This window comes from Sphaeramia orbicularis, chromosome 22 (genome assembly GCF_902148855.1).
Source record: "Sphaeramia orbicularis chromosome 22, fSphaOr1.1, whole genome shotgun sequence".
NCBI classification, from domain to species: Eukaryota; Metazoa; Chordata; class Actinopteri; order Kurtiformes; family Apogonidae; genus Sphaeramia; species Sphaeramia orbicularis.
The window spans coordinates 32,464,218-32,477,616 of record NC_043978.1 but is presented as its reverse complement, the minus strand read 5'-3'; the positions used below and the strand labels follow the sequence as shown (position 1 = coordinate 32,477,616).

At 36.3% G+C, this 13,399-nt stretch overlaps 1 protein-coding gene across 6 annotated transcripts in view; it reads right to left on the bottom strand.

The window, feature by feature from the left end:
• smoc1 (SPARC related modular calcium binding 1) overlaps positions 1–13,399 on the bottom strand; it is a 92,697-nt gene that overhangs the window by 16,326 nt on the left and 62,972 nt on the right. For 5 of the 6 annotated variants that reach the window (XM_030126700.1, XM_030126703.1, XM_030126704.1 and 2 more), the window contains 3 exons: positions 7,889–7,994; positions 5,174–5,418; positions 1,246–1,279 (listed from right to left, as the gene is read on the bottom strand). In XM_030126700.1, coding sequence (XP_029982560.1) covers positions 1,246–1,279; positions 5,174–5,418; positions 7,889–7,994 — 385 coding nt within the window. Of the gene's footprint in view, positions 1–1,225; positions 1,280–5,173; positions 5,419–7,888; positions 7,995–13,399 lie in introns of all 6 variants that reach the window. The other variant, XM_030126702.1, reaches the window with a different exon arrangement.

The window sequence follows — 13,399 nt, the reverse complement described above, 5'->3', positions numbered from 1 at the left end:
GCAAGTGATCAGATCGGATGTCTTTCCATACATCAGCACCATATCTGAGTGTTATAGACATCATAAACTACTTAGATACATTGAGGACACAGCTCCAAGGCTTCATGCCCTTACAAAGGATCAGCAGACAGCTGCAGTGTCTACCCACAGACTGTTCATGCACCTCCTTTATCCTCACTGTGATGGAGTCATTGTGAGTTGGATTAAAAATGACGCAAAATACACATTGACTTTTGATCTTTGTGTAAAGAGCATCCAGACTGAGATGCATCTGTAGACATCTGACTGGAATCACATGTCAACCCACCTCCAAATGTGGTTTGGATTCCATTTGCACTAAAGGCTGGTAGTCTGAGCAACAGCACAATAATCTCAGATGTATGTTGTCCAAGTAAAAGTAGGCCAACATCAGAAAAAACTTCCCTTTTTTGTGGATATCTGCTGATATGCCTCTAAAGTTCAGATGCAGCAGTGTCTGATATTCATTTGTTGGATTGTGAATTCTTTTCTTTACTCTACACTCCTCTTTCCAAAAGTCTTTAGTCTTATCTGCTGGAATGCATCAGTGAGGGTCGACCTGGAGTTGCACCTCTCTAACTGTGGTTTTACAGACATTACAAGGTGCTGTCTTACTTGTCTGTGTTTTGAGACTAAAAATATCTCTAAACTAAGGACATGTTGAGTTAGTCCACTGTTACTTGCTTACTTTGCTGCAGACTGCCTCAACTTTTGTCAGGGTGCATTCACAGTCCTGCTCTGCCCACATAATCTGAATTAGCTAATGGATAGATAATATTCGTCTTATATTTGATGAGTGAATTATCTCAACATGAGGCAACTAATACTGATATTGAATCAGTTACAATTCCACAAAAATTAGATCTGCTTATATTTTAGCTTCATCTTAATTAAAATAAAACACTTTGCATCTCTGCTGCCATAACATAAAGATGTCAATATTTCATTGCATAATCTCACTCATACTCCTTAAAACATCAGTAGTGCAGATGGTAATAAACTCCCTCACATATTTACACACAGACCACAAAGGTGCACATATGCAGATAGGCACTTAAGATCAGAGGGTATTCACATCTTTCTGTAAAGCTCTGCCAAACTAACACATAACTCTAAAGTGCATGTTAATGGATTATATAAGAAGCACCTACAATACAGCACTCAAAGCCAGAGGCATGGTTAGTGAAAGCGGATTAGTTTGCCTTACAGAACAAATTTGTCCCTTGCCTTGTCCCTTGGTTGCCACTTGTTGTTGAACTTCCTGAAAAACAGAAGAAAACACAATTAATGTTCATTCGCCTTTTCACATTAGCATGAAATATTAGGAGTAGTTGTTTATAAGAGTATGTTTTAGAATCATTTATATCAGTGAAGCTGATTCATCATTGAAACTGATTTCTCTCACGGCCGTAGGTAAAATATTTGAAGCTCATTTTTCTGTCTTGAACTAAAACTTTACTTCATCAAAGTAATAAATCCTAGTTCCATGACCTTTTGCTTCTTCCTAACCCGTTAAAGCCTAGTTTTATTTCTCAACACGAGTAAGATCTTTTTTCTTTGCTGAATGATATGTGGCTTGTAGCTGGCAGCCGCCTCTCACAGCGAAGCCCTTTGACAGTTGTTAATGCTCTCTATTAAGACCAGTCTGTGAACACATGATGAGTAGTTACAGTTTTCCGGTGCAGACAGTGTCTAGGATCCATTAATATATTAGGCTTGTATAAATATTCATCAGTGAATGCTGACAGCAGCAGTGTACCTTGTTTAGACTGCCAACACATCTGTTTGTCACATGCGCTGCATTTACTTCATTCCTTCCTCTGAACGGCTGACTGACTTTGACTGACTTTACTTTTTAAAACTTATGACATGATGAGTAAAAAAGGAATATACGGATATTGTAGTACATGTTTACATTTGTCATTTTGTTAAAAAACTTTGGAAATAATCATGTGAATACAAGAGTTGTGTGTGAATGTGGCTGTGAAGCATGAATTATGTATACAGGGTTCATACAGATTTTTCAAGGTCAAATTCAAGCACTTTTAAGGGTCATTTTCATTTTTTTTTCTCCAGCACAGCACCTTAAAAAATACATATCTACAGGAAAACATATACTCATGATTTTTTTTTTTTTCACTTTTTATCACAATAATGTACATTGTATTATGCTATAAACATCTAAAATTATGTTTCATAATAGCAAAAAGTTTAGAAATTAAAGGAGAACACAACGTTTTATCCAAAAAAGGGAAGCTACTTTGTGTTGTTCAGACACACTAGCACCGAGACAAAGATTAAGATAAAAATGTCCCTGGACTCTTCTTGAGAACACCCGCTAATTTTCTTTTTTGGCATAAAGTTTTATTTTTCAAAATGTATCACCTCTCTGTAAGAAGCTTTGGTTAAAATAGGAAGCACTTTCAAACACTTAAACTAAAATTCAAGCACTTTTCAGAACTCGAAAACACAACATTGAAATTCAACCGTTTTCAAGGATTTCAAGCACCTGTACGAACCCTATGCATATGTATATGAATATGGATATATATATGTATATGTATAGCCTATGTATTAGTTCAGTACATTGTGATACTACTAGACAAGTGACATATTGTGATTCTGTTTTTTTTTTTCTTTTTTTATCTATTTTTTGGGAAACTGTGATAGCATAAAGAGCACACAGTCATATGCACAGTTTGAGAGAAAAAAAAAAAAATCCAGTAACACACATAAGAGCCAACAGTTAATTGCAGCGACTACTGACAACAGAATCAGTTCATAAAAAGATGAACAAATCCTTTAGTGCTTGTCAGAGCTAAAAACAGAGTAAAATGGCTTCTGGGGAAAAAAAAGGATGCTGTTACTTTGTGAAACTCACCTCAGTTCATTTATAATTCATGATATTTTCGACTTTCCTCACTGAATATCAGAGATAAACACTGGCTTTAAATCACCTTTTCCTCAAGTTAATCTGAATTCAGTGACGACCTCCCTAATTATTCCTTGTCGTCCGCTTCATTCAGGACCAAACCACTGAACCTGCACCAATAAAGCATTTTTATTTACCTATACAATAGTGATAGTTTCCAAAAAGAAAAAGCCATTAGCTGATAAATCGGCCAATGTTGCTGTTGGAATTTCAATATTTTTAACTTTAATGCTAACTGTTGAGTAATGACTGTTAAATAATAAATTAATAAATTATTCAGTACATGAATCCAAACTTGAACATCAAACTGTTAAAAAAAAGCCAATTCAGTGTAACTTTATTTATTTATTTATTTATTTATTTATTTATTTATTAGCTGGTGTTTTCCCATCAAAGTCAATATTTCCTTTAGAGAAACCTGATATTAGAGTCAAACACTATAGAAATATACTGAATAGTCTGTAAAACTACATTTTCCTCTCATATGGACAAGTCCAGGATTTGGAATTTGGATTAAATGAAAAGTCTATTAACACAGGAACTAAAGGCTTTGTTTTTTCCTACATGGTTTAAGCGTTGTCTATTGTGTAAAAAGCTATTGATGACTTTGCCAACTGTTAGCTCGGTGCTCACCTGCACCGATAAATTAAGTCCTTTAAAGTTTAAGTACATTTTAAGAGTTGCTCACCTGGACAAACACTAACGCTGAACATCCAAGATTATTGCAGTAGTTTTGTGCTCCCTCAGCAAAAGAATGAACAAAATATTTGACTTTTTTTGAACATGCTTGCAGAATTTTCTAAGAGACTGAATTAAATGTAAAAAAAAAAAAAAGTAATAGTTGTTAATACTTATTTACTTGTATACTTGATTGTTTGTTTTTTATCAAAGAACAATATTTTTTTTATACTCACATAGTTTTTTATATGCATATTTATTCTATCTTCTTTAGTTTCTATATGCATATTTATTCTATCCTCTATATTGTATAGTTTTTTCTATGCATATTTATTCTATCCTCTATATTCTATAGTTTTTATATGCATATTTATTCTAACATCTATATTCTTTAGTTTTTATCTGCATATTTATTTTATCTTCTATATTCTTTTGTTTTTATATGCATATTTATTCTATCCTCTATATTCTATAGCAGTGGTTCCCAACCTTTTTTGGCTCGTGACCCCATTTTAACATCACAAATTTCTGGTGACCCCAGACATTCAAAACGGAGACTTTTTTTTTGTTTTTGCTAAAATTAATTTGTTTTTGATCATGTAATAGTTTGCTATACTATGTTGCAAATAAACTTTAATTTTAGATGACATTTAGTCTATATAATGTATATTATTATGGACGGAGGCAGAAAAGCCAGGTGTAGATTACTGCACAAGGGAGAATTTGATTTTCCTTGGTCAGGATATGTACAGTCAGTCCAGCTTGGATTTACAAGGCTGACAATTAATACTGAACAAACAAGAACTCAAACTAGGAATTATGAAAGAGCTACAGCATCTGAAACTGACCACAATGAACATTTGACAGATACCCAGTACCACAGTGCTTCAGTTTCAGACTCACAGTTTGTCATGTCTTTTATGGATTGTGATTGTCTCTATCAACTCACCATATTTTTTTTTAGTATTTTTTTAATTTTAGTTTTATCAATTGCTAGAAATTTCAGGCAGCCCCATTTGAATTCCAGGCGACCCCAAGTGGGGTCCCGACCCCAAGGTTGAAAAACACTGTTCTATAGTTTTTATATGCTTATTTAGTCTATCCTGTATATTCTGTAGTTTTTATATGCATATTTCTTCTAACTTTGATATTCTACAGTTTTTACGCATATTCATTCTATCTTGTATATATTATCCTATATATATATAGTGTATTTATTGCTGCTGCCTGCTGAGCCAACTGTATTGAAACTTAATTTTTGATGTAAAATTTGGAATGACAAATAAAGTCTAAGTCTACTGTTAGCTGTTTACTGTAATTGAAAATATTTTTGAGCATTAATGTCATGATTGTGTCTCAGTACTGACTCTAACACAGCTAAACGACTTTCATTCTTCATTAATTTGTTACACGCTAATAAATTCTTAAAGGAGTCTATACATGTACAATTTCCCAGCTGGCCTGAGGTTCACTTTGGGGTCGTGACCCTGCATGTTGACCCTGTTAACTCACTCTCCACCATACGCCTCCCTCTTCCCGTCTTACCCTCCTTGCTGACGCCCAGGCAGCCTTTCAGCTCCTGCAGAGAAATGGCCCTGTCCTTATTCAGGTCACAGTAGTCGGTGAACTTGCGGGCACATTTCTTGGGTTTTGCTTTCTTCTTCAGGTATCTCTTAAAAGGTTTGAGCTCCTTCTTGTTGATGTCGTGGCTGCCGTTGTTGTCCAGCTGGGCGAAGTACCAGTGCACCACCCGCTCCTCTAAGGTGTGACTGGGGTCGGGCTCAACAAACCTGACAAAAGAAAGAACGGACACATATGAGTGAAAACTGCAATGATGGAGGAAAACAGCTGATACATGCCAGTGAGAATTAATTTAAAATCATTATTATTCACAATAGAAACACAGAAATACAGGAAAGAGTGCAGGGCTGAAATTAAAGAGGGTGGATCTGACCATACTAAAACCCCCCAAATAGGTAAAAACAAGAGATTAGGGCTGAAAACATTTATCTATATTATCCGTAGTTCTAAGCAACATATCAGTTAAAAAATTATTTGCAACCAGTTTGTTTCTTGCAAAATATTCATTATGACTGTGTGTCTCCAGCCACTTTCAAGTAATGCACATCAACACCCTTGGAAGTGCTATCTTTGTTATTACCTCCGCCAAGGAGGTTATGTTTTTGCCAGGGTTTGTTTGTCTGTCTGTTTGTCTGTCCGTTAGTGTGCAACATAACTCAAAAAGTTATGGACAGATTTGGATGAAATTTTCAGGGTTTGTTGGAAATGGGATAAGGAAGAAATGATTAAATTTTGGTGGTGATCGGGGGTGGGGGGGCCCACGGGGGGGCCCATCTCCAACAAACCCTGAAAATTTCATCAAAATCTGTCCATAACTTTTTGAGTTATGTTGCACACTAACGGACAAACAAACAGACAGACAAACAAACCCTGGCAAAAACATAACCTCCTTGGCGTGGGGGGGCCCACGGGGGGGCCACTGATCAGCCTTGGCGGAGGTCTGTGCTCTCCGAGTGCTTCTAGTTGTTGCTGTTACAAACAGTAGCAACAAAAAGTTTTCAGACATTTAAAATTTTACACAATCTCAAATATTATCATGAAACATTTGCAGAAAAATAGTTTTTATGTTTCAAGAGGTATGGCTGCATCAGACAAACAAATGCGTATTTTTTTGTTTTTTGGTTTATTATTAACAAGAAAAAAATACTAAAACTAACTTTTGACAGTTTTAACATGTTATGCCCTGGTTGTTTCATTTTCTTGCTGAAACATCCAGTTTTGACCTCAACGGAACAGAGCATGTGCAGAAGGGAGCATGTGGGTTTGGAGAATGAGACGATACAGTAAACAATTCTGAATCATGTTTTGTCTTGTGTTCATTGGACACAAAATCTGCAAAAATATAAAGAAGTAAAGAGCTTAATTTTGGTCAATTGCCCAGTTCTACATGTTTCATTTTTTTCTGTATATTTATTCCTGAAAAAATCGTGTAATACAATTTCAGTAAGATGAACTAGGCAATTTCTTAATCTTAGTATTAGTTGAATATTGATTGATGTTGCATTGGGTGTGTTTGCGGAGTCATTGCTCACATCCATGTGTTAATTAGGCTGCTATTGTACTGACACATTATCCCAGCTACTACTTAAAGGCAACAACCTCATTTGTCTGCTGTTTTTTTGTCTTTACAATATATTTTACGGCATTTTCTCAAGGTATATATATCTTCTTTCCATTGAATACATAGGAGTCCATGTCCAATTACATCCATTCATTTTGGTATTGGAAGAAGTACATGATGTGCCATGTAGAATATTGATTCAGTTTAGTTTTTTACTATTCCACTGTCATCAATGTAAGAAAACAATTGACAAATATAAAAAATGTATTGAGTTTGTGCCTTTATGTAGTTCAGGCACATATTTTTTGGCTCTCGTGTGGATCTATGAGTCAAAATGATGGTTTGCTGTAAAGATAGAGATATTTATCTGAACAGATTTGACAAGCTATCAGTTTTGGTGTAATTTGACTCCTATTGTGGCTAATAGTCTTCTAAATATGAATTACTGACATTTAGGAAAAATATTTAACATGAAAATTAAAACTGCACCATGAATCAACACAATTTTTTTACAGTTATAGTTTTTTACAGATGTTCTGTTCCAGATTTATTGCTTTGACTTGTTCAGTTTAACAGTTATTGTTTGCTGATATCAGCCAGTGAATCAGCTATCAGCTCTTCCTGTTAAACTACAACAGTCCAACTGTATTCTGCTTTTATTATGTTACATCTGATTTGCTGCCAGTTTTGGTCTAAGACACTTTAAACACAAATGTGGTTGTGTGGTACGTGTCCCCAGAATTGGTGATCATCATCGTCAGACCACAGCCAATATTTTAAAGAAGATACTGTGAGGATTGTAAGAATGAGGCACACACCTGCACTGCACTTATGCCTTGGAGAAAAAGTTCACCCCCCTATTTTTCATCTTCTATTTCACATTCTGATTTAGTGTACGCTGGAGATGCAGAGGAAGTTTACATAAAGACAGGAAGGATAATGTGTTGAAGTGAAATTGGCTGATGAACAACCTGCCTTGCATGACATTTCAACAGCTTAACTTGAAAATCCCAAGTGATAAATATCAGAATGTGGGAGGACTGAGAAACTGACAAAACCATAAGTAACCCACAAATAATCATCAGTGCAAACAGTCTGTGGTTAATGACGGTTCTTACCTCCCTCCACCAGAGGGGGCTGGTGAGTTTATGGCTTGGACCATGTCTGTGGTGAGGGCATCTAACAGGCTTGTAATGAATTCCACTTTCTTCCCCTCTGGGCAGCCTGACACAAATCAGACAAAAAAGCACACCGAAATTACCTTCCACAACTAATTTGAGTCATTACGGCACAGTGAAGCTGAAGTACCACTAAAACCTCAGCAATGACAGATGGCAAACGGAAAAGGGCTGTTAAACAGTTTAGAACACAAACTGTGAACTTTGTCCAAAGATTAATGACAAACCAGGTGCATCTGTTGAAAGAATGTTCAGTAAAACAGGTGAATCATTGTGAATAAAGTGGGAGTAAAGGAGAAAATACATTGTTTTGTTGTTTTGTAAGGGTTCAGACCAGCAGAGCCGAGGCACATGGTGAGAGGTGGAACAGAAGTGTGCAGTGATGAGAGCGCTTTGTTGAGCAGTGCAGACCTGTTAACTTTTATGACACAATTCAGAACACCTTGGGTAGCTCTTTTTAATTGCCCAGATGTATGCCTTTAATAGCATGCTAAACCAGTGCAAATTTTTCCCTCCTAATTGTGTCTCTTAAAGGGAAACTTCAAACACAGCTGCATAGTAAACTAATTTTCTCATTCTGTCTTTTTTTTTTTCTTTCAGTCCCTCTCTCACTTTCTCTCAAGCTTTCTCAGCCGATTCCCTCCTCCCCTTCTTCCCAGCGTCGGTGCCCTCCCTGTCCTCTGCTCTGTTCACTTCTTTTCATTCTTTTGTGCTGGCTCAGTCGATGCTGTGGGAGGTGGTCCGCTGCCCTTGCCAGGTGAATCCAATTAGCATTTCCTACAACACGACAAGCTCAGAGAAGCACTGCCTTGCTGCGCCTTAATCCAAGTGTTAAATTGGGATGTTATGAAGCGCAAACCGTTATGTTGTATGTGGCCTATGTAGCGAGGTGTTGAGGGCACAGTGTGGTGCGAGACCTTGTGCCACTGAGCCTTCATCTCATTACTCTGAAGGACTTTAAAACAGAAACAGGCTATTTTATTTGTCCAAAACAACACATTTTGTCATAACAAACAGGAAGAAAACTACAAGGCACTCTCTGTAAGTATTAAATGCCTTTATTCTCACGGCATGGTCATGTGTAGACAGGAAGTCAGGTTTGACTTCCTGATGAGGGCTTGAAGCTGAAACGCGTTGAAAGTGTTTTTTAAGGTCTACACATTACCATGGCGTGACAATAAATGCATTTTAATGCTTAAAGAGAGTGCCTTGGAGTTTTCTTCCTGTTTGTTATCTACTTTATGAATCCCTTTTCCAAAAAACACCTCAAATAAACTCTTTTTTTTGGGCCCTAGAAGCATCCCTTACCATGATTTTTGAACATATTTTATCATCTTGAGACTGTAAAGAACGTCAGCTAGGGATAAATAAATCATGGGATATTTCACAAACTATAGCAACTGGAATTACTGACTTTGTGGGAAAAAATAGTCAAAAAAATAAAAATCACACTGAAAATTGCTCAGATACCTTGATGGTACAACAAGGGGGAGCACAAGCAATTTAAAACCCCATGAAAAAACACCTTAAAAATCTAACGCTATGCAGAAATTGATCAATATTCTGCTTACAAAATATTTTATGATTTTGTGCAAGATTGATGAGAAAGATGCAAGCCATCTTTGATAATTTTAATGATAACAGTATTACATTTTTTTCTCATTGATATATAAATACAAAAAAAATACAGTTTTACTCTTTGGATGGAAATACATTTACTTGCATTAGCTAGGAGCTGTCACATCTGGATCAAACCATATCATGAAATAAGGAGGGGGATGGGGGAGGCTGACTGGAATATATTATTTTTTGCCAAAAACAAACAAAATTAATACAAAGAAAACATATGATTATTTGTACAGTGTGAGACAAGGTGAATAATTTACTAATGTTCTACTATTTTCTGGGGCCCTTAAAATTGTCATTACTTTTCACCCCCTTATGGCCCCGTGGTACAATATCTCATCTATTTTACTAAGAACTCCACATCAGTCTATCAGTGATTACTAATGTTCTTGCCGTGTTTAACAATGTTGATCTGTGGCGCCTCATTTGGCATTTACAACAGAATATTAGATCAACAATGATGAAAAAGCAAGATTTTGAGAAAAAGTCATAATCATAGAATTTCATAATATTGTCTTTAAAAAAAAATGCATAAGACTCAGAAGAGCAGTGAGCCACATGGGGACAACTGGAATATCTTGTGACATTAAAGTTAATTTTCTGCATCAGCACAAGATGATCATAATCATCAAGAAACCGGCTCTGATCATTTTAAGTGAGTGTCCTATAACAAATGTTGAATGGAGTCCTAATATGACCTTGCCATTTTCAAACAAAAAGGTTGACAAAACAAAAACAAAATATCAGTATGTCCTTACTACACTGACTTTTTTTAAATTGTGATTTTCTCTGTACCTGGTAGAAGGTGGATGGATGACAGATAATTAAAACTACTGAAATCTCTTTTTAATTCCCATTGTTTTCTGTCTCTAAAATCTGAGTGGTTAAACTAAACATAATTTTTCATCCAAGATTATAACGCCTGAATTAATTAGAGATGCAGTACATGAATTTAAAAAGCAAATAGAAGAGAAAGTCAGATTAAAATATAGAATTTTGTTCAGAAGAAATATATCTACCTATTTAATCAAATTATTATAAATTAAGATGTTTTGCTAAGTTTGGCCTTTATCAACTATAGAAAATTAAGTCTACAATATTGTTTCATTCTTGAGTGTGAACTGATCACAAACCAGCTGGTTCGGTCAACATTATGTTCCTGATAAATCCCAAAACAAACATGGATAAGGAAACCAGACAGCAGACAGAACACACAAACAGCCCTGTACATTGTGTTTACTGTGTAAGGAGTTTGTGTATTTGTATGGACATAAAGTCTGTAAACTTTGGACATAAAGTGTGGCTTGAGTGTACAGTTTAATGTTACACAGCATAAAGCTTTGGAGTGTTTAAGTCACATTAATGTGTGGACGCATTGCACTTTTCACACCCATCCCTCATCTCCAGCTCCAAAACATGCAAAAATCAGATGAAAAACTGGTACTTGATTACCTAAAGCATAGGAAATACATTCACAAGAACCCCTTAGAACAGATGTTAATAGATAATTGCTGGTTTCTACTACATATGCAAGTTTGTTTACCAAATATAGAACAAACCTAGACCAAAACTAAACAGAAATTTCCACTAATATTACATTGTAATTCATGTGAGAAAGTAGATTACTTTATTACCCCACCCCCTGAAGTGGAGGCGAGGGGTATTGATTTTGGTTCAGTTTGTTTGTTTGTTTATTTATTAACACTCTAGCAGCAAAACTATTGGTTGAATTCATACCAAATTGGGTTTATAGATTGCCAGTGACCCAGAATAGATGTCATTACATTTTGGGAAAAGTAGGTCAAAGTTCAAATTTTTTATGAATTTTTAAAATCTTTTTTTTTTTTTTTTTTTTCCCCCATTTACTTATAATGGGCAAAATTTCACATGTCTGTAGCAGCAGAACTATTGGTTGAATTCATACCAAATTTGGTTTATAGATTGCCGGTGACCAAGAACAGATGTGGTTCCATTTTGGGAAAAGTAGGTCAAAGTTTCAAATTGATTTTTTTTTTCCCATTTACTTATAATGGGCGAAATTTCAAATGTCCATAAAAAATCAATTTTGTTTCAATTTACTTCAAACTTGGCACATATATAGAGGCAACTGATATGCTGACATCAGCACATCCATAGACATGACATGAGCTGGATCGATGCCAAAATAAGCTACAGTATGTGAGAGGCAGGGTTTGTTGTGCCTGGCACCACTTGTTTAACCTTTATTTAACCAGGTAAATCAGTTGAGAACTGATTCTCATTTTCAATAACGACCTGGACATAGAGAGACGAATAACCAATCACTCTCATATTTACACTTATGGGTAATTTAGATTAACCTGTTAACCTACTAGTGCATGTCTTTGGATTGTGGGAGGAAGCCGGAGTACCCAGAGAGAACCCATGCAAACACAAAGAGAACATGTAAACTCCACACAGGAAGGTTCCTGGTGTTTGAATCAAACCCAGGACCTTCTTACTGTGAGGCGACAGTGCTGGCCACCTGTGACGCCCAACGCTGTGGCAGCGAATAAAACCATTCTTACGTCTATACTGCAGAAATCTTTGATTGCTGAATTAATTCTGTGATAGATGCCTTTTAAACCTTGGAATTTGTTGTCATATTTTATGTGTGAGTAATTATTTTATGATAATCTTGAATAAAAGGTTACAAGATTAATGACCAATTGAAAAAATAATCAACAAGTTAATGAGGAAAACCACTGCTGGATTAATTGACTGATTAAAAAATAGTTGCGGCTTTAGTTGTTGATCTGCCACTTTACCACTGTCACATGGTGAGGACAGTAGTCGTTCCTTTGTTTGGCAGACTAGTGTTTCAGTACAGTCACTTTGGCCACAGTAGGAATGTGAACCTGCAGCTCCTTTGTGTTAATAAATAAATACTAAATCTGGTGTTCTTTTCTCCTTTGGCCTTGATGTGTCGCCCCTGATATATTGTGCTTTGTTGTGGTGGTTTAGAACATCCCACTACAGTACATAAAAATATCTCCACTCAGCACCCTGTGGTCTCTGACACCCTCAGCAGCCCCCCACAGCCTCAGCACGACACCCCACAACACTCACACCTTCCATAAAACATACCACACATCTGCTGCACAGTCAGGAGTCATTCTTGACTCTGTAAACTCACCAGATGGGGAATTAAATAAGAGTTACAATGCAGCCCTAAATGATGGGGAAACAGAGGGGCAACTAAAGTTAGTGAGCAGTAACAGGGCAGAGGAGTATGAGCTGAGGTTACGACCTTTGGTTTGGAGCCGACTCTCTGATCTGCTGCCAAGGAATCCAACACCACAACCTTTAGTTTGGGAAATTCTTTTTCTGTCCAATCTACAGTGGTGGAATGTACATAACTGAGTACTTTTATTGCAAAGTGTACTTAAAGGGGTCATATTTTGCTTTTTTAAAATGGAATTATGCATTTTAAAACATTTCCCTGTGGTCTACATAAACTATAAATGCTATGCTTGGGTCTGAATTCTTCATTAATATCAACTCCACAGGTCCATCTTCAACCCTATTTCTGAGTAATGACACCAGAAAGGTCATTTTGAGAGCACTGGCCCTTTAAATGCAAATGAGCCACTTCACACCCCACCCCCTCCAGGTTGTTGACCGTGCTGCTCTGTTCCATCACTCAGAGAAATGTTCGTCAGAAGTCTTGACCTTATATGTGCAAATGCCATGACGTAACTAGTTATAGACCCAACAAATTAGGAAGGAATCAAAAGAGGTTGTAGAAATCCACTCAATTTTTGCCAAAATGAATATAAAGATAGCTTTGCAGCACCTGGAGGGTTC